The 22772-nt window shown below is 31.8% G+C and overlaps 2 protein-coding genes across 4 annotated transcripts; both read right to left on the bottom strand.

The window, feature by feature from the left end:
- Positions 1 to 6765: 6765 nt before the first annotated feature.
- On the bottom strand, positions 6766 to 10168 carry LOC148604329 (E3 ubiquitin-protein ligase MYCBP2-like). Its single transcript, XM_088548935.1, has 7 exons — positions 10090 to 10168; positions 9658 to 9825; positions 9098 to 9205; positions 8414 to 8623; positions 8050 to 8151; positions 7472 to 7637; positions 6766 to 7032 (listed from the first exon to the last, which is right to left on the bottom strand). Exons 1-7 carry the CDS (start codon positions 10090 to 10092, stop codon positions 6917 to 6919), a joined length of 873 nt encoding a protein of 290 aa, XP_088405061.1. The 5' UTR covers positions 10093 to 10168; the 3' UTR covers positions 6766 to 6916.
- A 1994-nt stretch (positions 10169 to 12162) lies between these two features.
- Positions 12163 to 19666, bottom strand: LOC148604328 (E3 ubiquitin-protein ligase MYCBP2-like). 3 transcript variants are annotated; one of them, XM_088548937.1, is made up of 7 exons: positions 19648 to 19666; positions 16249 to 16386; positions 15853 to 15960; positions 14155 to 14364; positions 13412 to 13513; positions 12863 to 13022; positions 12163 to 12542 (listed from the first exon to the last, which is right to left on the bottom strand). In XM_088548937.1, the coding sequence occupies exons 1-7, from the start codon at positions 19648 to 19650 to the stop codon at positions 12430 to 12432; spliced, it is 834 nt and encodes a 277-aa protein (XP_088405063.1). In that variant the 5' UTR covers positions 19651 to 19666; the 3' UTR covers positions 12163 to 12429. The 3 variants fall into 3 exon arrangements, with proteins under 3 accessions (XP_088405063.1, XP_088405062.1, XP_088405064.1); XM_088548936.1 differs by lacking the exon at positions 19648 to 19666 and adding an exon at positions 17612 to 17735; XM_088548938.1 differs by lacking the exons at positions 15853 to 15960; positions 16249 to 16386; positions 19648 to 19666 and adding an exon at positions 15421 to 15827.
- Between the last annotated feature and the right edge of the window lie 3106 nt (positions 19667 to 22772).

The raw sequence follows: 22772 nt of genomic DNA, 5'->3' as shown, positions 1-22772 counted from the left end.
TTTATTTAGAAAATTGAAATTGTACCTATAGATTGAATAAATTAAATGAAAAGTAGACGGAATTCGGTTAAAAACATAAGTTTGAAATATTGTATATAGTTTTACTTATAAAAATATCAAGTGAAAGCAAAATCTAGAAAATTTGGCAAATTTCAGATCTTAGTAATTCGCCCATTCCTGATTTTTGCCATTAAACTGCAAATCAATGTTTTAAATCGATGTTTTTTTTTTACATTTTTACGAAAATGAATCCTATCTTTTATCTTCCTACGCTAAATATAAGAAAATTGCATTTTCCAGTAACAAATTATACATAAGTGTATATAACCTAAAATGAGAGATTTGTTGAATAATTCTACTTTCATATTTGTTTGGGATTAAGTTTCAAATGAACCAGTACTCAATATGTATTAAATTTAAAATCAATTGCTTGCTTTAACTTTATTTAACCTCCGCACATGACAGTGTCAAAGAGTAATCAAGGGAACCAAGACTCTAGCGGAAATCAAAATCCAGGTACAAAGACCGGACATGGAAAAAAAGACAAACACAACAAAGAACATAAAAAAGTAAAAAAGTAAAAAAATGATCTCAATTATGTCGGTAATGTACACAAAACCACAAGTTCATACGCCAATACATATACATTGTACTATCAACACAAAAAGCTTGGTAATGAAATTTTAAAGGTTCAAATCTACATGTGTATGTATGATATTGATATGTTGTGACATGTATCGTTAATTTGATCCATTATCCTACATAACAACACCTAGATGAGCTGTCCTGTACTACCATACATCATTTACTAAGTTACAACCCTATATTTTATTTACGAAGAGAATGACCCGGCCAGCGAAAGTTATATTTTTATAAAGCCTATCTGGCCGAGTGGTATAGGGCGCTGGACTTATCGCAGGGGTTGCTGCTACAGATGTCACAGAGGTACGAGTTTCAGTTTTACAGCTCTAACATCGTTGAGAATTTTTCAGATATGTCTTATGACAATTTGCAAATCATTTATATCATTGAGCTGATGCTTCAAATGTACCTGTGGGTATCAACTGTCTGAATTTTATGATTATCTGTCCTGAGTTAAATTTTCAAAAATGTATAGTACATTGCATTACAAATTAAAACCTTCTATATTAAACACTTTTACCCTGTTCACACTACACTATTTAATTAGAGGCAAACCCGGGTGATATTACCCCTCAAATTAAGGCTCAATATTGCATATGATAGACCTTATCGGTGCTGGATTATTGATTCCTATTTCAATATTTTTGAAAGTTAGTTATTTTTGCATATTATATTTTTTTCGATGAAGAACTTCCTATTTTCTTTTATTTAATTATATATCATATTTTGTTTGTTTCTAAGTCTTCACACTCAAGTTTGTACATCTGAACATTTGAAATGCAAGTTACAAATATCTATTATTCACTGATTTCATTAAATAAATGCAACATGGATATTGTTTAATTTCAAGAAGATATTTTAATATTGAATTAATGCACATTAACAGTGCAATTTGGTAGGCTTACATTAAGGAGGGTCAGTTTGTTACTTTTGATTACCTTCAAGTTGCTAGACTTTCATAGTACATGTATGTGGTTCTAATGCCTCTGACAAGATGTGACGTTTTGAAACTCGAGTACTACATGCCGAAATTTGCAATATCTAAATACAAAAAAAATATAGTTTTGTGATACATAGTACACTAGGAGCTAAATTTAATCAACAAATAAGCCACAATATAGATACAGCTAATATTTACTGACACTTGACCTGTAAAGAATTTGAAGAGGTTTTTTCAAGAAGCCAAAATAAGTAATCCATACATTCTATAGGAAGGAATCGTACTCCCCCCTTTTTGACCCATAGATTATCTTTTGTTGGTCTTTAAACTGATTATATCATGTTTCATAAGTCCAATTTCATATTTAGTGTAAGTGATTCTACATTTCTAAAGATCATAGTCGGTTCTTGATAGCATCTATTAAGATTACAGTTGCAATTGAAAATGTTAATTTTCAAAACTTTGCTCATTTTTTATTAGGATTTAGGGGTAGCAATTTTCTTTTAAAATAATAAAAAAACTTTATACAATTAAAATTACGTAATCGTTATTAGAAAGGTGATTTAAGCAATAAATATAATTCATACCATATTAAGATATCTTTCGTTTTCATGTGTTACTAACCGATCGAATTTTAACAATCTGTCAAATTGAAACACTTGACCCCTTTTTCGTTAACAATGTTATGCTTTGCAGTAATTGCCAAATGGCGAACACCTAACTTATAAAAGTAGACATATTTTAGTAGCTTAAAATCATAGTCCAATAAATTCCGCAAGGGGGTCAGTGTTTTCCTATGTGGCCCATGAACTATTTGCATGACAAAGGTATTTTTCTCTATATTTCTAAAAGATATATAATAATACCTGTAATCGAAATCTAGAATTTAAATTTGGATATAGGAATGGAAGTTGTTAAAAATTATGTGCAGGTCGTGAACTCTTGAATCGATAGCGTTTTCTGTATTCTTAAGGGTAACTTTTTACAAAACATATTCAACAAAAGCTTATAATCAAACTAAATTGAGATAATTGAATATAGTATCTTAACAATGAGTTTAAGTACCAGCAGTTTTTATTACCGGACTACAACAACGGCGTTTGTTTTTTTTTTATAACCAAGTGATTTGCAATATTAAAACGTGGGACTGGAGGGTCAAACGTGCGCACCTGCGAATGCATCAACTTCATAATAATTTCCAAATACATTCCATTTATGAATTAATTCGTCGCTAAAGAAAATTGGATCTCGGATTCTTTTGTATCATTTGACTATGATTGATCCTACTAGGTACAATATCTAAGAAATTTGTTTTTGTCGCTCAGTTATTCGAAAGTATATGTCATCCTGGTATGATATCACAAATGAAAAAGCTTACAAAATATATAAGTACTAGTTCCTTCATATAGCAAAATGTCTCAGCATTCTGATGGTTCCAAAAAAGACGCATTCTCATTCGCGTCCTTAATTGCCAATAAATTATTGATATTTTGTTTGTTTACACAAATTTTTCTCATCCTGTGACAGGAATAATAAAAATGACAGACTGGTTAAAGTAGAGATTTATTTATTTAATAAAGAATTAACAAATCAACAAAAACATAAAGTAAACTTACAATATGAAATGGCCACAAATTTTAACTGGACGTCCAGACGAACTTACATCTCCGTTTTTTTTTTACTAAAATTGTGTTAATATTTAAGGGAAGAAAAGTCATTTCCATTGATAATCTTAGACAAAGAGAGCAGTCATGGCAGTAGATAAATAAACCACACTAAACTGTTTACTTCACGGTTTACTCTTTCGAAGGTTTTAGTTGTAAAAGGGTACTCACGTGGGTTTCGAAAGCAGTAACGCATGCGCCACAAACCTAAGTCGTTCGGATTGAAGTTGTCTCCATTGTCATCTTCACATCTACCTTTACCTCCGTAATAAGCCTGAAATAAAAGGGTTACACGACTACATGACTTTGCATAGCCCTCGCTTAAGAAATTTTCCTGATCGCTTTTACTAATCGTATTATTATATTAATTCATGTAGAATATTTTCCATGTTATAGATACACAGTAGATTGATTGAGTGGTTATAAGGTATGATTTGCTATCTTTTTCTTATCAATGCCAATAATACATATCACATTTTTATTAAGATGCCATTGTAAATACCATCAGTTAAATAAAATGCAAATTAAAGTGTGGTGTTAAACCAACCCTTCCACGTCTTGAGCAGTCATAGCAAGCATATATGTCCATTGCAAAGCCTGCAGGGTCCTGGTAAAATAGATAACCTGGTTTTGTTATAGCACCGCTTTTAAACAACCCTTCCAACTGTAATCTGGTAAATACTTTTGTTCAAACATCTCCATACAACTGTTCAATTAGATGAAGTTCACGTTCTAATGAAACATTGGTTAATTTGTATCTGTAAATAAATATCGTATAAGCGAATCTGTCGTGACTTCACAAAAGGAATAATGAACGAAATCTATAGAATAGAACTAAAAAAATATAATGTACAATGGTGAGGAAAGAGTGTGTTAGGAATAGAACAATTAATGTTAAATAACAATAGTCAAAGTTGCGAATTACAATCAGATAGGATTTTATACTTCGCATATATCCCAAAGAACTTGAAATAAAGGATACTACAGACACGTGAAGTCAGACTCATATCTCGACATACACTTTGAGATCAATGGTAAAGGAAAACTATTGACCAAACTATATGAAAAACGCGATGACTTTTCATTCCGTATTGTCAACTTTCATTTTATCTTTGACAGCATCCCTACAGCACCTGCGTATGAAGTTTTCATATCACAACTCTTAAATTCTCCATCGCTGTGCTCTTTCGAATTTAAAGTATTTCATTCTTAATTCATATGCATGACAACTATCCATATCTCTATTACATTTTGTGTATTCCAATATCCAAATTCATATATATTTTGTGACATTCAACCACATCAATTTTCCAACTTTCAAACATAGCCATATTCTAACCTTCAAAACATTTCTATATCATAAGGGCATAAAGTATAACACTATGATTAGATTTACTTGCTCGCAGTAACTTTTGTATTGCGAAACAACACATTATTCTTTGAATATATCCAACAGCAATAAATTCAATAAGATCATATACATTATATAACTTTTTATTACATTATATATTTGAAAAATAATAAAAAAGAAATAAAAACATAAAAACATAAAAATATTATTATAAAAGTATTTATTTATTTATTTATTATAATGAATAAATAAATAAATAATATATTTGACAGTCGTACGTCGCAAGTAACTTTGAGTACGTTCGATATCCAAATTACCAAAATTCCAGTATTTAAAAGACCAAATACCCCGCCCATATACCGCCAAACCTTTCCTCATGCATGACTATAACTTAACAGAACTATATATATATACCCCACATTCAAACGAAACGATATATATATATACTTTATGCCAGAGTTTGCTGTAACTACGCTTACCCTACCGGTGAACATGGTCCATGATCCCAGTTATTTGTGGAGTCCGAGTTGCTCATTTACTTTTGTTACTTTGTACTTATTATTTTGGAATACATTCTTTTGATTTCTTGGTTCTCTTGATTACTCTTTCAACAATCAAATATTGAAAGGAAAGTCAAGTTTCATGGAACATCATGGTTTAGACGAAGCTTAATTAATGCTGTATCATTTTTAACGAATAAATTTGTACGGTATATTTTTTTAGAAAATTAAAGGCCTTTGATATATACCTTGCAAATAGGACAAAGCATAAAACCAAATGTAATTCTTGGTCCACTCCATCTGTTTTGAAGAAATCTGCTTACACACAAATGATGAAAAATATGACCACACTCCGAGTATAACAGAACATTCTTCAAATTAAACGTTGTTTCAAATATAAATTTGCGAATAACTACATTTTTATTTCAACTTATCATCGAAGCAAAAAGAGACATTATTATGGAATATACTCTTAGAAATGAAATTGAATGAATGCTTTAATGCTTACATGTTGTAATTTTAATGAAAAATGTGGCATCTGAACGCTGAACCTTTATTTGTATACGAATTATTCTCGTTACGTTTGGTCTATTCTCAGTTCGAAAAATTCCTATAACTTTATAAAAATTGAATATGGAAGTAAAAATAACTAAATGGGAAAGCAGTTTAAAAAATGGACTTCCATTGTGAAATTTATACTGTTCCATCCACAAAAAGTGATTCGATACAGGTTGGAAGAATTTGTAAACTAAATATAAAGGTAGGGAGAATATGGAATGTATTATTACAGATCTTCTCTGAATTAAGTTAAATTTTTGTCAGGTAACTTTATCCATTAGAATGCCCAGGTTTTTTAATTATCATTATTTATTTATCTTACTTCCTTTCCGATTAGTTCAGAATATTTATGTAATAATATAAATGTTTACACATCTTTAATCTCAAAGCTTGTCGTAATTTAATTTGTTGTCTTTTGTCCTATTTGTTAATGTGTTTATATTCTGTATCAATTTTAACGGATCAATACTTCGTTCTATTGTTGTACCACTGTGCCGGGTTGAGCCCTCACAAACATGTTAAACCCCACCAAATACTTTATATGCCTAGCCCAAGCCAAGAACCTTTAATCGAGTGATTGTTGTTGTTTTTTCTATGTTCATTGCTATTTGTTTTTTTTTCTATAGATTAGGTCGATTTTCGTCTCACTTTCATTTAGTTTTGGGCATTTTACATTTTGCTTTATGGTAGGGTTTTGCCCATCACTGAGGACCATGTAAAGACATGTAGATGTTCAATTGTACGTTGCTTGGCTTTTTGGTGGATGACTGTTTCAATGGCAATCATACCACATCTCATGTTTTTTTTATATTTAACAGTTCTACACTTTCAAAGCCCTTTTACACAAACGTTTGTTTTTCGTTACACTAAGTAGTAAATTTCAGAGGGTGGAAATTCGCTTTTTATTTAATATGGGGCATAAAAAGATCGACCTGTCTCTTCTCTTTTCTTAAATTTGTTATCATCTATGGGCGTACAAATTGGTAAACAAAGCTTAAAACGATATTAGAATCAGCAAAACAAGTTGTTTTAGGGTTAATAGGTAGAAAGTTTCGTGAGATATAAATGTCAAAACATTTTTAGAAAATTGAATAAAACTCAAACTCATCGTCTTATTGTAAACTTTTAATTTTTGTTCATTAAAAAACAAATAACAAAATACCTTTTAAAGGCATAACAGTAAACATGGCAAATACAATCATATAAACATATCACATAATCTTTCATTTTCATTCTCACAACAATCCACTTTTTTTATAAATTAGAAACAAGTGAGGTTACTGCACATGCCACATCCCAGGGAGAACTCGTCTCCCGTTGGTGGATGCTTGATTCCCAGTGGACAACCAGTGCCAGACAGCTGTTTTCCAACAGGTCCTACAAAAAATGTAATAAATGCATAAGTAATACAAGAAATAGTTTGTTGACACTGAAACATGTTTTTACAGCATATAATTCTGAATTTTATGTATTAGATTACATCGCATAACTGCTCCTATTTCAATTTTAAAACATTTTTTTTTCAAATTACACGTTGACAGTGTAAGAAGTAATATTGGTTTTGGTAGCTCTGTTATGCAATGCTCATTAAATTGATTCCCCACTCCCCCACTTGATATTAAGCACCATTTGACCATGTTTTGCTATGTAAAACCCACAAACAAAAAATCCGTGAAAGTTTCATTAAATTACATTTAGCATGTTGGAGAAGTAACGGATAAGAGATGGAACACAAGGAAGGTAGGACTGACACCCCTATCATTATTCATAATCCGCGTATTTACAGTGGTGGTATAGTAAATTAATATAAGCTAACCTGCTGGACACTGTGGAAGCTGGGCTTTGGCCATACCAGTGACAGTTGTATGGTTGTTATGACAGCTATTACAGAAATGTGTGGTCCCAAAACAGTAAAACACAGCTATTGAACAACAATAGCGACATTTATATTCTATGTAATCAGTTCCATGCATTGGACAATTCTGGAAAGAAATTATAAGTTTGTACGAACTGGAATAATACAAATGATAAAAGGAATAAAGCAGGATTATTTAATCACCACCGGTATATTCATACTGCAATGAAAGAGAGGGTTTAGCACACTTTAAAACATAGATTTAACCCACCATTTCGTTTGAAATGCCTGTACCAAGACTATTGCGGTACCAGCTGCTCCGGTGGTGTAGTATCTATTTTGCCAGATTTGTTTAGAACTTGATTTGATTAAAGATCGGATTAATGTTAATATTTTTGTTATTACCATTACTGTGTAAAGGGAAGAAAAATTTATTTTCATACATAAATCTATGACAAAAAGAAGATTATGGCAGTAAAAAATAGACCTTACTAAACTGTTTAGATAAAGGTTTAATTTTTCGAAGATTAAGTACTCACGTGGGTTTCTGAAGCAGCAACGCATGCGCCACAAACTAAGTCGTTCGGATTAAAGTCGTCTCCATTGTCATTCTCACATCGACCTTCACCTCCGTAATAAGCCTGAAATACGACATGACTTTGTATAACTCTCGCTTAAGACATTTCTAAGATCGCTTTTACTGCATGTATTACTATTTTCACTCATACAAATATCTTCGATGTTATAGAGACTGGGTAGATTGGTTTGTTATATAAGTAATGTTTTGCTATTTATTCCTTACCATGCCTGATAAAACGCACCACATTTAGTAAGATGCCATTGTAACTACCATCAGTAACTTGCGATAAATAATATGCAAATTAAATCGTGGTTTCAACCAACCTTTCCACATCTTGAGCAGGCATAGTAAGCATATCTGTCCATTGCAAAGCCTGCAGGGTCCTGGTAAAATGGAGAACCTGGTTTAATGATAGTATCGCTGTTAAACAACCCTTCGAACTGTAATCTGGTTAATGCTTTTGTTCGAACATCTTCATACAACTGTTTAATTGGATGAAGTTCACGTTGTAATGAAACATGGTTAATTTGTATCTGTAAATAAATAAGATATAAGCAAATCTGCCGTGTCCTCACAAAGGGATATAGAATAGGACTAAGAAGATATAATGTACAATGTTGAGAAAAGAGTGTGCTATGGCTAGGACAATTAATGAAAGTTGAGCACAATTCAAAGAATAATCAAGGGAACCAAGGTTATAGCGGTAATCAAAAGAATGTAATCCAGGGACAAATACCAGACAAGAGAACAAACATATACAACAAAGAACATAAAGTAACTAAACCCATACATACAAAGTAACAAAAGGAATGAGCAACTCGGGCTCCAATAAACTGGGAATTACAAATTTCTACCATATTCAACAATCGAATATTAAAAGGCTAAATAAATTGTCATGGAACACTATGGTTTATACACTGTTTTGGTGCTTTATTAATGCCGTATCATTCTTAACGAATAAATTTGTACGGTTTACTTTAAAAAATCAAAAGGCCTTTAATATATACCTTGCAAATAGGACAAAGCATAAAACCAAATGTAATTCTTGGTCCACTCCATCTGTTTTGAAGAAATCTGCTTACACACAAATGATGAAAAATATGACCACACTCCAGCTGTAAAAGTACATACTTCAAATTAAAATTTGTTTCAAATACAAATTTGTGAATAACTATATTTTTTTATTTCAAAACGGACTTATCAATCACTGAAACAAAAAAAGAGAGATAATGTTATGGAATATACTCTTAGCAATATATCCATGGCGCTCTTCTTGTAAGAAAGGAATCAGATTGTTATTAACAACTGTAAATAATTTCATTCACTCGAAAATTAGGGAAAAGAATATTATAATGCTAAAGTTCTCAATAATTTAGCATATATTTAACTTCAGAATTATCAATTTGTGATTTGAAACTTTATACACCAGAACTAATGGGATTTGGAGCATACGGGAGCAGCAGATAATTGGACAATTTTAAAATATTTAAAAAATTATTTTCGTTTGTCTTATGGCTCTTTTGGTCATTTAAATTTAGTTAAACGTAAATGAGAGATGAATACATACCTCTATACACGGGAAAGATGGTAGTGGGTCAGTGTAACAAATCATACACATATCATTCACTGTGTGTTTTTGATTAATATGGTAACAGGAAAGGCAAGGAAGGCAAGTATTTTCAAACTTCAGACCACGGCATGGATGCCCTACTACACAACTTTTTGTACAAAACTCCTAAAATAAGATATATTAGTTAAAGTATATACCTAAGTTTCTCGAATAAATTTCCAGTGTACTCTTAGTTAATGTTTAATGTTAATGTTGGGGTGATGAAACCTTATTTTTTTTAAAGACCTAGATCCGATCGAGTTCGTATATTTCAGTTTTTGTTAAGAAATTTAAATAGGTCACTTTAGCAGAGTATGAATTAAAAACGAATTAAGCATTAAAAATTATCTCTACGACAACTTCAGGTACTGCTAGGAAATTTATGCTTACCATACTCGTCGTTGTGAAAAATGGCGCATCTGAAGGCTGGACCTTTATTTATAGGAATTATTCTCATTACGTCTGTTCTATTTTTAGATCGAAAAATTCCCACAACTTCATAAAAAATGAATATGAAAGTAAAAATAACTATATCGGAAAGCAGTTTTTAAAAAAAAAATGGACACATGGACAAATTTGTACTGCTTTATCAACATTTAGTTATTATAGTGACGAAAAGTGATTCGATACAGGTTCGAAGAATTTGTTTATCTTAATATAAAGGTTGGGAGAATATTGAATGTATTATTACAGTTATCTGCATGATTTATGTTAAAATTTTGTCAAGTATTTTGTCTATTAAACTGCCCATATCATTTTTAATTATCATTATTTATTTATCTTCCTCCATATCCGAATATACATGTTAACACATTTTTACACTTTTTTAAACAATACCGTTTCTTTTTTTTTTACCTAAAACATAGATGACGTACAGCGCCCTTTTAAGGTACTTTATTTTGTGTACACAATCATTGTTTGTTCTTCTTTGCTGAAGAAAAATATTACTAAAATCTAAAAAAAGGTCAAATTATTTTCAAAATTAATACCGCAGAGACTATCAAACTTATGTTACAAATACACATGTATGCCAAATGATCGTAAAAATATAAAATCTAATTGTAAAACAAATCAACGTATGAAAATTGTTAATTAATACTGCCATGGCAATGTTTTATATTATTTTTTCTCCAAATACTACAGAAAAACGGTGACCAATGCCATTAATTATTACCCGGTCCCAATCCTTTAGTCGATAACATGCACATTTTGACCCTAACATTAATTTGGACCAAAATATTAAGTAGAAGGTGTACACTGGAAATATGTAATAAAAATTTAAAAATTTCATTGAATTCCATTCAGCGGTGTAGCAGGAGTAACGGATAAGACATTGGTCCCCATGTCCCTTTATTCATATACACCAAAATTGATTTAGATCAAAACTTAAAATAGGAGATGCACAATGGAATTGTGTTTATAAAGATTCTGAGAACGTTTCATTAAATTTCATTCAGTGGTGTAGAAGGAGCAACTGATAAGAGATGCCCTCCTTGCCTGCGTAACGAAAGGAATTAAGTATGGACGGAAGGGCGAACACCCCTAACACTATATACCTACCACTTTGCAAATGTGGTTATAAAAATAAAGCGAACCTCTACAACGTGAATAACATATATTGAAATAAAAGAATGCAAAATGTATCAGTACTCATGACAAATCAGCGAGAAACTATCATTTAATTTACTTTAAAGTTGTGTGGTGTTTCTATTTCAGTTGTCTTTCTTTGTACTTAACTCTTGGTTAACTTAACCCTACAAGAACCGAAAACTTGCTCAATTGAAAAATGTGCAAGCCTTACACTTACCTAAATAGGACAAATCCCTGAGTCATGTAGGGGTTCGATTAAGACTTTTTGTTTGGCAAATCTTGATTAGTCAGGTTTTTTTTTCTAAAATAAAGACTTAAATGAAGCAATGATATGCTTGTTATATTTTTTTTTATTTAGAATTAAGAATTTATTATGATCAAGTATCACAACCTTGAGTCTTTCTTTGTAGCATCATACGAGTTTCAGCCCGGCGTGTCAGTGTTTTTATACTTATTTTAATTGTAAACTAGAAATATTATGATGTGGTTCACAAAAAAAAAATACTCTTCTTTCTCAATTTTATTTGCAGCGACCTGGTAATTAGTTTTTCATCTAAAAATGATGCTAAATGTACCTAAAATTATCCACAAATCCATTTAATGATTAAGAAGGAGTTGATCTTACAAGATATGCCGATAGATGGACGGACAGAAAGACAAAACAGAGAGGATGATTCACATCTGTTTGTGGAAAGTATATTGAGATATAATTTGTTATTTAATTTGTAAATGACAATTAGGAAATGTAAATTACAAAATGCGACTAACAATTAATGTTAAATTCGAATCGACCATAATTGTAAAAGACATTTTTTCTCCTTGTATGGACTCACATTTTTAACATTCATTGTACCTACTTAGATATAACCACAATTACTGAAAAATATTTTTATTAAAACAAAAAAGTTATCACAGCTCACTAGTAAAAGATAAATGGTCGCTTGTTGTATCTTTAATCAAATTGCACTCAAAAAGAATTGATGAAGCAAAGCTAAATCAGTTTCAACATTGCACAACCCAGTCATCGTCCTCGGGTGTTTGTTTGGCTCAACGTGAATACTTGAAGCCAAGATCCCATACACAGTGTATGAAAATTTCATGATTCCATAGTAACTATAAAACCATATGGTTGGGTAGATGCTAATTCGACAGACCATGGCACATCCCACATCCTATTGCAAACTCTTCTCCAGTTGGTGGATGTTTAATTCCAAGAGGGCAATCCGAACCGTCCAACTGTTCTCCAACTGGCCCTTTAAATACAAAAATAACTTTCATGTATGTAACTAAACATGTAAACATAAATTCAGTGTTATGCGATATTCACTTCTTACGTAAGTTGAGGGCCAACAGGACAAACTTTCAATTCTGGTACATTTGAGTAAAACTATCCGACTGATAGTTTTTAGTACTGAAATAGGGTTAAATTATGCAGAAGAATATTCATTCATACTGATATATGAAGTTAAGTGTTTTCAGGACCGGTAGGCCATTTAACATGAAATAATGTAAGTACATTTTTTAAGTATTTGTTTGGGACCAGTTGACTGTTCTAGCACAGGACTTAAATTACCTGCAGGACAAGTTGGCAGTTCTACCATATCACGCATTTTTTCGTAACATTCATGGCAGTCATGACAGAAATGTGTGTTCCCAAAGCAGTAAAGCACAGCAATAGAACAACAGTACCGGCATTTGTATTCTATGTAATCTGTTCCATGTAATTTACATTTCTGTAAACGAGAAAAAAATTAAAATTAAGGTAGACATTTATCATAACATAGTTGAGTTGTAACTCTTACTCAGTTATGAATGGAGTTGTTTTGTGAGAGGAAAAAATATTGCAAGCACTAATAAACTCATCACGAGAAAATTACTTCAAATCAATCCCTTGAAAATTATCTTAAAATTTGTTGCAAAATAACATCAGTTTTTGGTACATATGTATATGTACAATTGTTCGTACGCAAGTTTCCAGACATGTGAATGCACAAACAGTTCGTAAACTTACTGCTCTCTCCGACAAAAGTTTCGGAACTAAAACGACAAAATAATGATGCAATAAACAAAAGATTAAAAATCTTTTGAAATACTTTTTTTCATTTTTCATGATAGTACATACACGAACTTGCGGAGTTTCTTTACACATCTCACAGATACAATCTTCTGGACTAAAGTCTTCGTCTATGTCACTTTCACATCTCCTTTCTCCTCCAAAGTAAGCCTTGAAAATATAAGTATAATGTTAGGGATACAAAAAATACCAGTCATATACATTGCTAATTTCGATATGCTGTACATATGTTTCAAGGAGTTCTCATCAGCAACATTGAAATCAAATATATAGGGAACATCTAATTCAAAAATTTATTGAATTTAAAAAGTTTCCAAATCTATCATCAGGATATTCTACCATGTGCAATGCTAGGAATGGAGCCAAATACATTGAGTATTTTAAATTTTGCTAAATTCAACAAAAACTGCTATAATTCGAAGTCAGACAGGTTTCACTACTGGGTCGATGAATACCCTCGGGGACCGAAGGTCAACTAGCAGTGGCATTGATCCAATGGTGATAAGGGAGCAATACTTTGACTTTTGAAGGGTGGCCGAGATCCTCTCGAAGCCTTCTGTGTCAAGACAAATTGTTACAGGTAAGTATTAAATCATAGGTCGTACAAAACAAATAAACGTTAGTATTTAACCATCTAAATTTGTTTGTTGTAAATTTTGAAATATGCCTTAATATCGCCGCATGAATTAGTGAATGATTCTAGTGAGTTTGTTATTAACTATGAAAAAATTCGCTCGTTCCTATAGTGATACAATCTTTATTTGAAAGATTCTTTTCGCAGAAAAACATACCGTCTCACACGATGAACAGAGGTAGTAAGCATATCTGTCCAAAGCAAACCCTAGAGGGTCCTTATAGAATGGTCCTTCGAGACTTTTTATGCTAGCATGGTTGTCTAGTCTTTCAAACTTTAGTCTGTCCAAGGCTTTGTCTGAAACCTCCCGATATAGTGTTTCATATGGTCGTATTATGCCTTCTAGATAAGGATGACATAATTTTGCCTGGAAAATACATTTATATTAGAACCCTGATATAGACCTTAAAACAATATCTGTGCGGCACAATGTTAATAAAATGGGGAACATAAAATACCTTGATAATAATCGGTTATGATGAATCTTAAAATAAAAAAAAAAGCTTTACGCTTTTATACTGAAGAAATAAATCAAGAAAACTCCATTTTATCATTGTTTTACTATGGGCTGGCCTTTTATGTCCCACTGTTTTACCCTAACTGACAGCAAGGGTTACGTAACGATATAAATGACCAGCCCGTAGTAAAACAATGATAAAATGGAGTTTCCGTGATTTATTTCGATTTTAATATGACTAGTTTCTTCATATTTTTTTAATAAACGCAGCCTATGTTTTGTAGGAAATGTTGGTCGTATGTTTATCACTTTTCACCATAATTGTGGTCTAAAGCGCTTTGAAGCACGTCATATAAGAATCATTAATCACCATTATACTATACGTCACATACAGCACATCTGACAAAGATGGTAAAACAAGCTAAAACGGGTCAGACATGTGTTTATTGTGTAAAGATGACCGAGGATGAGATGCATTTTGTGTTTAAAACGTCCTCTATGCGGTGTTTTAGGTCGTATTTTATTAAACCTTATTACTGGAAGGAACCATCCATGTTTAAATATGTTCAATGAATCACTTCATAGTTTGGGTAAATTTATATTTCGAGCTATGACGATCAGACATGTAATAACTTGCTCAACCTTCTGCTTACTGATTATTTAGTATGTCTGCATGATGCATTGAATTAACATTCTTTGTACTTGTATAACCTACAGTTACATTGACTTTGGTCAATAAAGATGTACAGTATAGTGTTTTTTTTATCCCCCCCCCGCCGAAATCTTCATGCATGATACTGCTTGGTTATACTGTTCTTTCATTAACAATTTGTGCTACAAATGATTCAGTGATATAATTGCTGGGCGGCTGTAATGGGAAATATTAATATCAATTCTCTACTATTTGAGTCATAATGTGCATAAACTAGCAATCAAATGCTCTTATTCGTTTTATTTCGTACTTACCTTACAGATGGGACAGGTCATGAAACTAAATGTTATTCTTGATCCTACTTATTCGTTTTATTTCGTACTTACCTTACAGATGGGACAGGTCATGAAACTAAATGTTATTCTTGATCCTACTTATTCGTTTTATTTCGTACTTACCTTACAGATGGGACAGGTCATGAAACTAAATGTTATTCTTGATCCTACTTATTCGTTTTATTTCGTACTTACCTTACAGATGGGACAGGTCATGAAACTAAATGTTATTCTTGATCCTACTTATTCGTTTTATTTCGTACTTACCTTACAGATGGGACAGGTCATGAAACTAAATGTTATTCTTGATCCTACTTATTCGTTTTATTTCGTACTTACCTTACAGATGGGACAGGTCATGAAACTAAATGTTATTCTTGATCCTACTTATTCGTTTTATTTCGTACTTACCTTACAGATGGGACAGGTCATGAAACTAAATGTTATTCTTGATCCTACCCATTTATTTTCTATCAGACTGATTAAGCAAGAATGGTGATAAACATGTCCACAATTTAACTGTAAAAAAAGAAAGATGAAAAAAGATATGTTGGTGTAGCTTTGTTAAACAAAATTGTCAATGCATTAAACATTACCAGAAATATAAAGTAGTTTTGTTTTAGCCGTTCATGAAAAATAAGGGGGAGGCCAAACAAATGTGTGTGTGTGTGTGTGTGTGTGTGTGTGTGTGTGTGTGTGTGACAACACAGAAGAGTAAACGTATAAAAGAATATATGTATATATCAACATATTATTTGATATCATTATTTAGGCTAACAACACTGATTAAGAGGGTAAATGACTTACTATTAAGCTCAAAGATGACGACAAAGGGTCAGTATAACATATCATACAAATCTCATCCCCTTTAGGTCCTCTGTACTTTAAGTGTCTTTTTGAACGACAACCTCGCCTTCTTAAAGAAAGATTGGTGCATGTCTGGCCCTTAAACAATGCAAAACAACAAATTGTTCAGAAACATTACGATAGGGATGTTAGGTCATTATAGGGCATCTGTATTCTTGTATTATTTGTAACTCTATATATGAAAGATCAGTGCAATATCTCTCTATGGCAAGCCATAGTGGACAAAAATCAATATTTTGTAATATTAGAAAATGATTTTTTTATATTACAAAATCATTTTTTTAATATTAGAAAAGATTTTTTAATATTAGAAATTCATTTTGTAATATTAAAAATTCATTTTCTAATATTACAAATTCCTGATTTAGTAATATTATAAAATATCACACATTATGTAATATTAGAAAATGAATTTGTAATATTAGAATATCAGTCATATTTTTTAAAATTACAGAATTATTTTATAATATTAAAAAATCGTCACTGTATACGACAAATCCATTTTCTAATATTAGAAAAACCATTTCTAATATTCAAAAATAGTTTTTTAATATTAGAAATTCAATTGAATTTTTAATATTAAAAAAGTGTTTTGTGATATAAGAAATCTAATTTGTAATATTAGAAAATGAATTTGTAATATTAAAAAATCTTTTTTTTTAATATTACAAATTCCTGATTTAGTAATATTATAAAATATCACACATTATGTAATATTAGAAAATGAATTTGTAATATTAGAAAATCAGTCACATTTTTTAATATTACAGAATGATTTTCTAATATTAAAAAATCGTCACTCAATACGATAAATCCATTTTCTAATATTAGAAATTCCATTTCTAATATTCCAAAAAAGTTTTTTAATATTAGAAATTCAATTGAATTTTTAATATTAAAAAGTGTTTTGTGATATAAGAAATCTAATTTGTAATATTTGAAAATGAATTTGTAATATTAAACAAATTATTTTTTAATATTCGAAAATGCTCATTTTTGTCCACTTTGGCTTGCCATATCTCTCTGCCTTAACACAAAGCAATAACATTCTCTTTATATTCGTAATTAATCCCTCTTGGGAATAACATGTTCAACATATGAAAAATAATAAACGGCTGTTTAATATGGTGCAACTTTGAATTGTGTTGATTCCTTCATAAAATTCCTTCATAAGAATTGTTATTGATGAGACATGGCTAACATAACAAATTACACACAAATGGTGAATCTCATTTTTGTTTATACAAGACATTTGATATTGTTTTAGTGTTAGAAAAAAACATGAGAAAATTCAATCGCTTACCATTTTAACAGAATGAGTTACGAAACCAGGATAAATCATAAATATTGAACATATGAACAATATAATTATAAGAGAAAACGACTATCATTTCTATTTTTAGCCAATTAATCAACCACTTAAATCCGTTATATTTTTAAACATCTAATTATAGATTTCCGCGTTTTATCACTCAATTCATCCGTCCATGCAGGATTAAATGGCTCCATGCAGGGGCGGATCCAGGATTTTAGATTGGGGGGGGGGGGGCACACTAAAAATTTTTTGAAGTTAATTTTTTGAAATATTCTTCTAGAGTGGGTGCAATGTAGATATCTTTTCGGCAATGTTGATATCTTTTGTGGTAAAACTATCAAGAAATTAAAGTGGTAGAACTAGCAAGGAATTAAAGTTTCAACCTAAAACTGCCTAACTCTACCCCTGACAATCCATACTATGCAAATATTAAGGGGGTGCGCGCCCATCACGCCCCCGCATGAATCCGCCCCGGTCTATTCACAGGTGCTGGACGGATCTCCATATTCGACCGGGAATGTCGCCGACCATTTGTTACTGAAGACAGTTAGCAACGGAATAAAATAACAACCGTACCAAAATGATGTAACAATAATAAAAACCAAATCGATGCTTGTTTTCAAATCAATGTCAACCTAAATGCATAAATCAAGAGACAAACAGTCACAGCAGCTTCCAACCCTATCCATCTAACTACAGGAGTGTAAATGGAACTTGTTCCTGTGTCGTCTTTAATGGTACACTATGGAACGCCTAAACTGTCTGATGAGATACACATTTGTTTACGCGTTGTCAATTTTATATTACTTGCTGTGGTTTTATAATTACATGTGGTCATTTTGTATTTACGTTATGTAGGAACATCTTTACATTATGTCGTTTTGTCTTTACGTTCTGCCATTTCGTCTTTACGTTCTGTCATTTCGTCTTTACGTTCTGCAATTTTGTCTTTACGTTCTGTCGTTTTATGATTACGTTATGTCAACATATTTACGTTATGTGGATTTATCTTTACGTGCAATGGTTTTCTTATAACGTGATGTCGTTTCATCTTTACGTTATGACGACCTCTAAATACTTGATGTGCATTTTCTTTTCTTTACGTGCAGTGATTTCTTCTTTACGTGATGTGGTTTCTTCTTTACGTGATGTGTACAAAAATTTCATGATGACGTGTGACCTCGGAACTTTTCGATCCGGTGTAAACTTCAAATCAGTCCGTAATAGGCAAAATAGACGTCAAAACGCCGATTAGAAAAATGCTGAACGAAATACACTTGGGTAGTCTATCCAGTCACCCTAGAGTGTTTATTCTATAGTAAAAATAGCTTATTTGTTATTTACGTTCAATATTATCACAATTGATACACCTGGGACTCTGTTGATGACTTGTGGCGATGTTCGTAGTCCGTATATATTTTTTTAATTCCAAAAATATGGAAATTTCGACTACCGCGAAAATTTGCATAAATTCGAATCTACAAGTTATTGCGTGACTAAATTTATTTTCTACATTAATAAACCACCAAAACTAATTTTCAAGAAAGACTTTTCAAAAAATGTTAAAAATATTACCCCTACATCTAGAAAACTGGTCCCAGTATCAAACATAATTTTCATTCACAGCATACCGACACTGTGAAATCATAATAAACCACCAAAACTAATTTGTAAATATGTTCCTACATAACTAATGTAAATATGTTCCTACATAACGTAAATACAAAATGACTACATGTAATTATAAAACCACAGCAAGTAATATAAAATTGACAACGCGTAAACAAATGTGTATCTCATCAGACAGTTTAGGCGTTCCATAGTACACCGTAGTCAAAGGCGTTATGTAACCCAAAGAGCAGCTTCCATAAAAAATAGGGCAGTACCTGTAAACATTACTCCTACAACGTAAGAGGTTGGGATTCTGTTCCTCCATACCCCAACCTCTTACTTCTGAGCGCCATATTGCATAACGCTCGTTCCGCCGTTCTTTGAAATCGGCATAATTAAAGTAAACTATTTACCATTTAAAACGTTTTATACTGTTTCTTTACCATAATACGGTAGAAGTTGGCTAAACTGAGGAAAAACAAATGACCGACCTGATGAAACAATCCTTGAAATCCTTTGTAATTGCAGTTAAAATGAACTTCATATTTTGTTTTTAGCTTTTTGAGTGCGTAATTCCGGTTGATAAAATTACGAATTTTAAAATTTGCGAAACGAACATATCAAATTAACCAACGAATTGCCTTCACCAACTTTAAGTTCGTTTTGTCAAAAATATATTGTATTCCGTAAAATTAGTGACCTAATTCAAAATTGTTGGTCATTTTGACAACTGTCTTCATTACAAATGTTTTCTAGGTATTTAACAAATATTTAGGATTTTTATCCCTCGATTTCCGGTAGGTTAAACTTTTTTTTCATGTAAATAAAAGATTTAGAATGTTTTAAAACACATGTTAAGCTAATTCACATTTGCGGTGGCTTTCAACGTGTCAGATATTAGAGGTTAGGATGGCATCAAGTCAGAAAATAGCTTGCCAGACAACCTCTAGCATTGCTGGAGTACTGTAAACATTATTTGATTATAGAACATATACCACTACGCGTCTTGATAAATAAATTTAAAATATGAGAAAAAGACCAGCGGGGGATATATAATAGGCAATGATTTATACAGAATTGAAATCCCACCCTTTTCATATAAAAAAAAATTAAAATATCCATTCTTCATATTCATTTGGCATCTCTCGTATAAATTATCACGACAATATTTTTTTAACTTTAACAAATATATCGTTAGATAAACTTCATTCAACGGGTCATAGTTTTCCTTTCCTCGTTTGTCTACCCAGGACTTGACTTTTTATGAGCAACTCGGCGGATGTTTCTAGAAAAACAGGGGACGCTTACCCTACCGGTGCACCTGGTCCATGCTCCCAGTTTTTAGTGGAGTCCGAGTTGCTCATTTACTTTTGTTACTTTGTATGTATGATTTTAGTTACTGTATGTTCTTTGTTGTGTATGTCTGTTTTCTATGTCGGGTCTTTGTCCCTGGATTACATTCTTTTGATTACCGCTATAACCTTGGTTCCATTGATTACTCTTTCATACAGTAAGGTCTATTTATTTCCTTTACAGATAAGTAATATCATGGGCGTACGACCATTAATTTAAGAGCATAGTGAGGTCGATCACAAATCATTTTAAAACTATATGATATAGTGCCAAATATATACATCGAAAGTCAGAACTGATTAACTCCAACTAGATTTCCATTATAATAGATGGTAAAAATACCCAAAATGACGATACTGTTCTGCACCGTGTATAGTGTCATTTTCAAATAGCTTTGTGCAGAAAATGCATTTTTCATGTTTGTTACTTTTTTCTGATATTTTTTAAGGACTTCCGCTACTCAGGTTCAATAAATTTTTGTTTGTTTGTTTGTTTTTGTTTTTGTTTGTTTTTTTCATATAAAAACTCACAAGACAAAACCCGTGGAAATTTAAGAGAAATCCTTTAGCGCCAGAATTCCAAATGCTTATATCTTAAAAAACGTACAAACCCATTTGGGTTTTTTTTCCTACTTTTATTGATATACATGTAGCATGAAATGTCTTTAAAGATTTCACAACTCTCTGAAATCCTTAAGTTGTTGTTTTCAGAGCAGCAAACCTCAATAACAATACTTTTATGGTAGATACATGAGATAATCTTACACCTCGCCCTGTTGTGGTTACCTTTTTAGAACAATGGATTTAAATATGATAAAATTTGTGAATTAATAATAAAAAAGGGGAATAGTCCGTATTACAAATGACAATATTAGGTCAAAGGTTAAAAGATGTACTAAGTGACTGAATATTTAACGAAATATCATTGCAGTGAAATTGAAACAAACCATTTCAGAAATCGTTTCAAAACATAACATAAGTTTTATCACGGACCATGGACAAGTACATTTTCCTTGAATTTCCCCATCTTTTTCCTCATAGTTTTGTACTTGGATACATTTTTTATATTTTTATGTTACAAACAATCCCTAAGAATTTAATTAGAATGACTCGATTTTGGAGCGAGTTATGTTTTTTTAAGAAAGTTTATTTTTAATATTGGCAATTATTTTCATCTAGTTTCTAGCAGTTATGATGAGCAGCAGAAACGGACTGCATAGTTTGAGTTTCAGTATTTTAAGAGTAAGTCAACATTTTGTTCCTGTAAATGATGCATGTTAGGAACATGATAATTTCTGTCTCTGAAAACCATGAAGCACCTACCGTGCACCTGGTCCATGCTCCCGTTAGTGGAGTCCGAGTTGCCCATTTACTTTTGTTACTCTGTATGTATTATTTTGGTGACTGTATGTTCTTTGTTGTGTGTGTCTGTTTCGCATGTCTGGTCTTTGTCTCTGGATTACATTGTTTTGATTGGTTTGGATCCCTTGATTACTCTTTGTTTATCATTGATTCAGTTTTGTTTGTTCTGACTGATTTGGGTATATTTCATGGCACAATCACAACATCATGCTGTGCACTTTTCTTGATGCAACAATCATATGAGGTCAAATAAACAGCTGTCCTACGTTTAATCCTCCTGTCCTATCACCACAGACAGAGTGTTGGAAGTTTTTTTTCTCATGTGGCTTTAACTCAACTTAAGAATAAGGCTTTGAACCGCGGGAAAATCCAACATTCTCAGACTCATTAACGATTCCATTGTAGAAACAAAAAAAAACCTTGGTTTGGAATAAGTCACTTCACAAGGCACTTGCACATGTCACAATCTATTGCAAAATATTCTCCGATATGTGCATGTTTGATTCTTAAAGGCGATTCAAACTTTTTAATTGCTTTCCAATTGATCATGTTAATATAACAGTATTCTACTACCATCTGAAACAAAGTTAATTATTAATGTTTGCTCAATGCCAACAAGTATACCCGTAGAATTAGTTGTTAGTTCCCACACTCGAGTATAACAAATTCTTGCTTGGCAAGATTTAATAATTGTGTTTGGGTAGATTTTTTTTTGAGGGGGGGGAGTATTCTGTTCCGATATCTGAATTAATTATCTTTGACATATAGAACAAAGTAAAGTGTAAAGTAGTGCTGAAGATTTTGGAAAAGGGGAATACGGGTTC

This window comes from Perna viridis, chromosome 10 (assembly GCF_037379345.1).
Source record: "Perna viridis isolate PV_CMFRI_1.1 ecotype Kerala chromosome 10, ASM3737934v1, whole genome shotgun sequence".
NCBI classification, from domain to species: Eukaryota; Metazoa; Mollusca; class Bivalvia; order Mytilida; family Mytilidae; genus Perna; species Perna viridis.
The sequence above is the reverse complement of the archived record's forward strand: the minus strand, read 5'-3'. Positions and strand labels throughout refer to the sequence as shown.

Coding starts and splice junctions, on each gene's coding strand:
- LOC148604329 (XM_088548935.1), bottom strand. Junction 9,206..9,657: donor CATCTTTCCCGTGTATAGAG/GTATGTATTCAT, acceptor GTACTTTTACAG/CTGGAGTGTGGTCATATTTT. Junction 7,033..7,471: donor GCTTCCACAGTGTCCAGCAG/GTTAGCTTATAT, acceptor CATTTTTTGTAG/GACCTGTTGGAAAACAGCTG.
- LOC148604328 (XM_088548936.1), bottom strand. CDS start 17,650: ATGATTTATCCTGGTTTCGTAACTCATTCTGTTAAAATG. Junction 14,365..15,852: donor TGACCTGTCCCATCTGTAAG/GTAAGTACGAAA, acceptor TGTATTTTCCAG/GCAAAATTATGTCATCCTTA. Junction 13,514..14,154: donor TCTGTTCATCGTGTGAGACG/GTATGTTTTTCT, acceptor TATATTTTCAAG/GCTTACTTTGGAGGAGAAAG.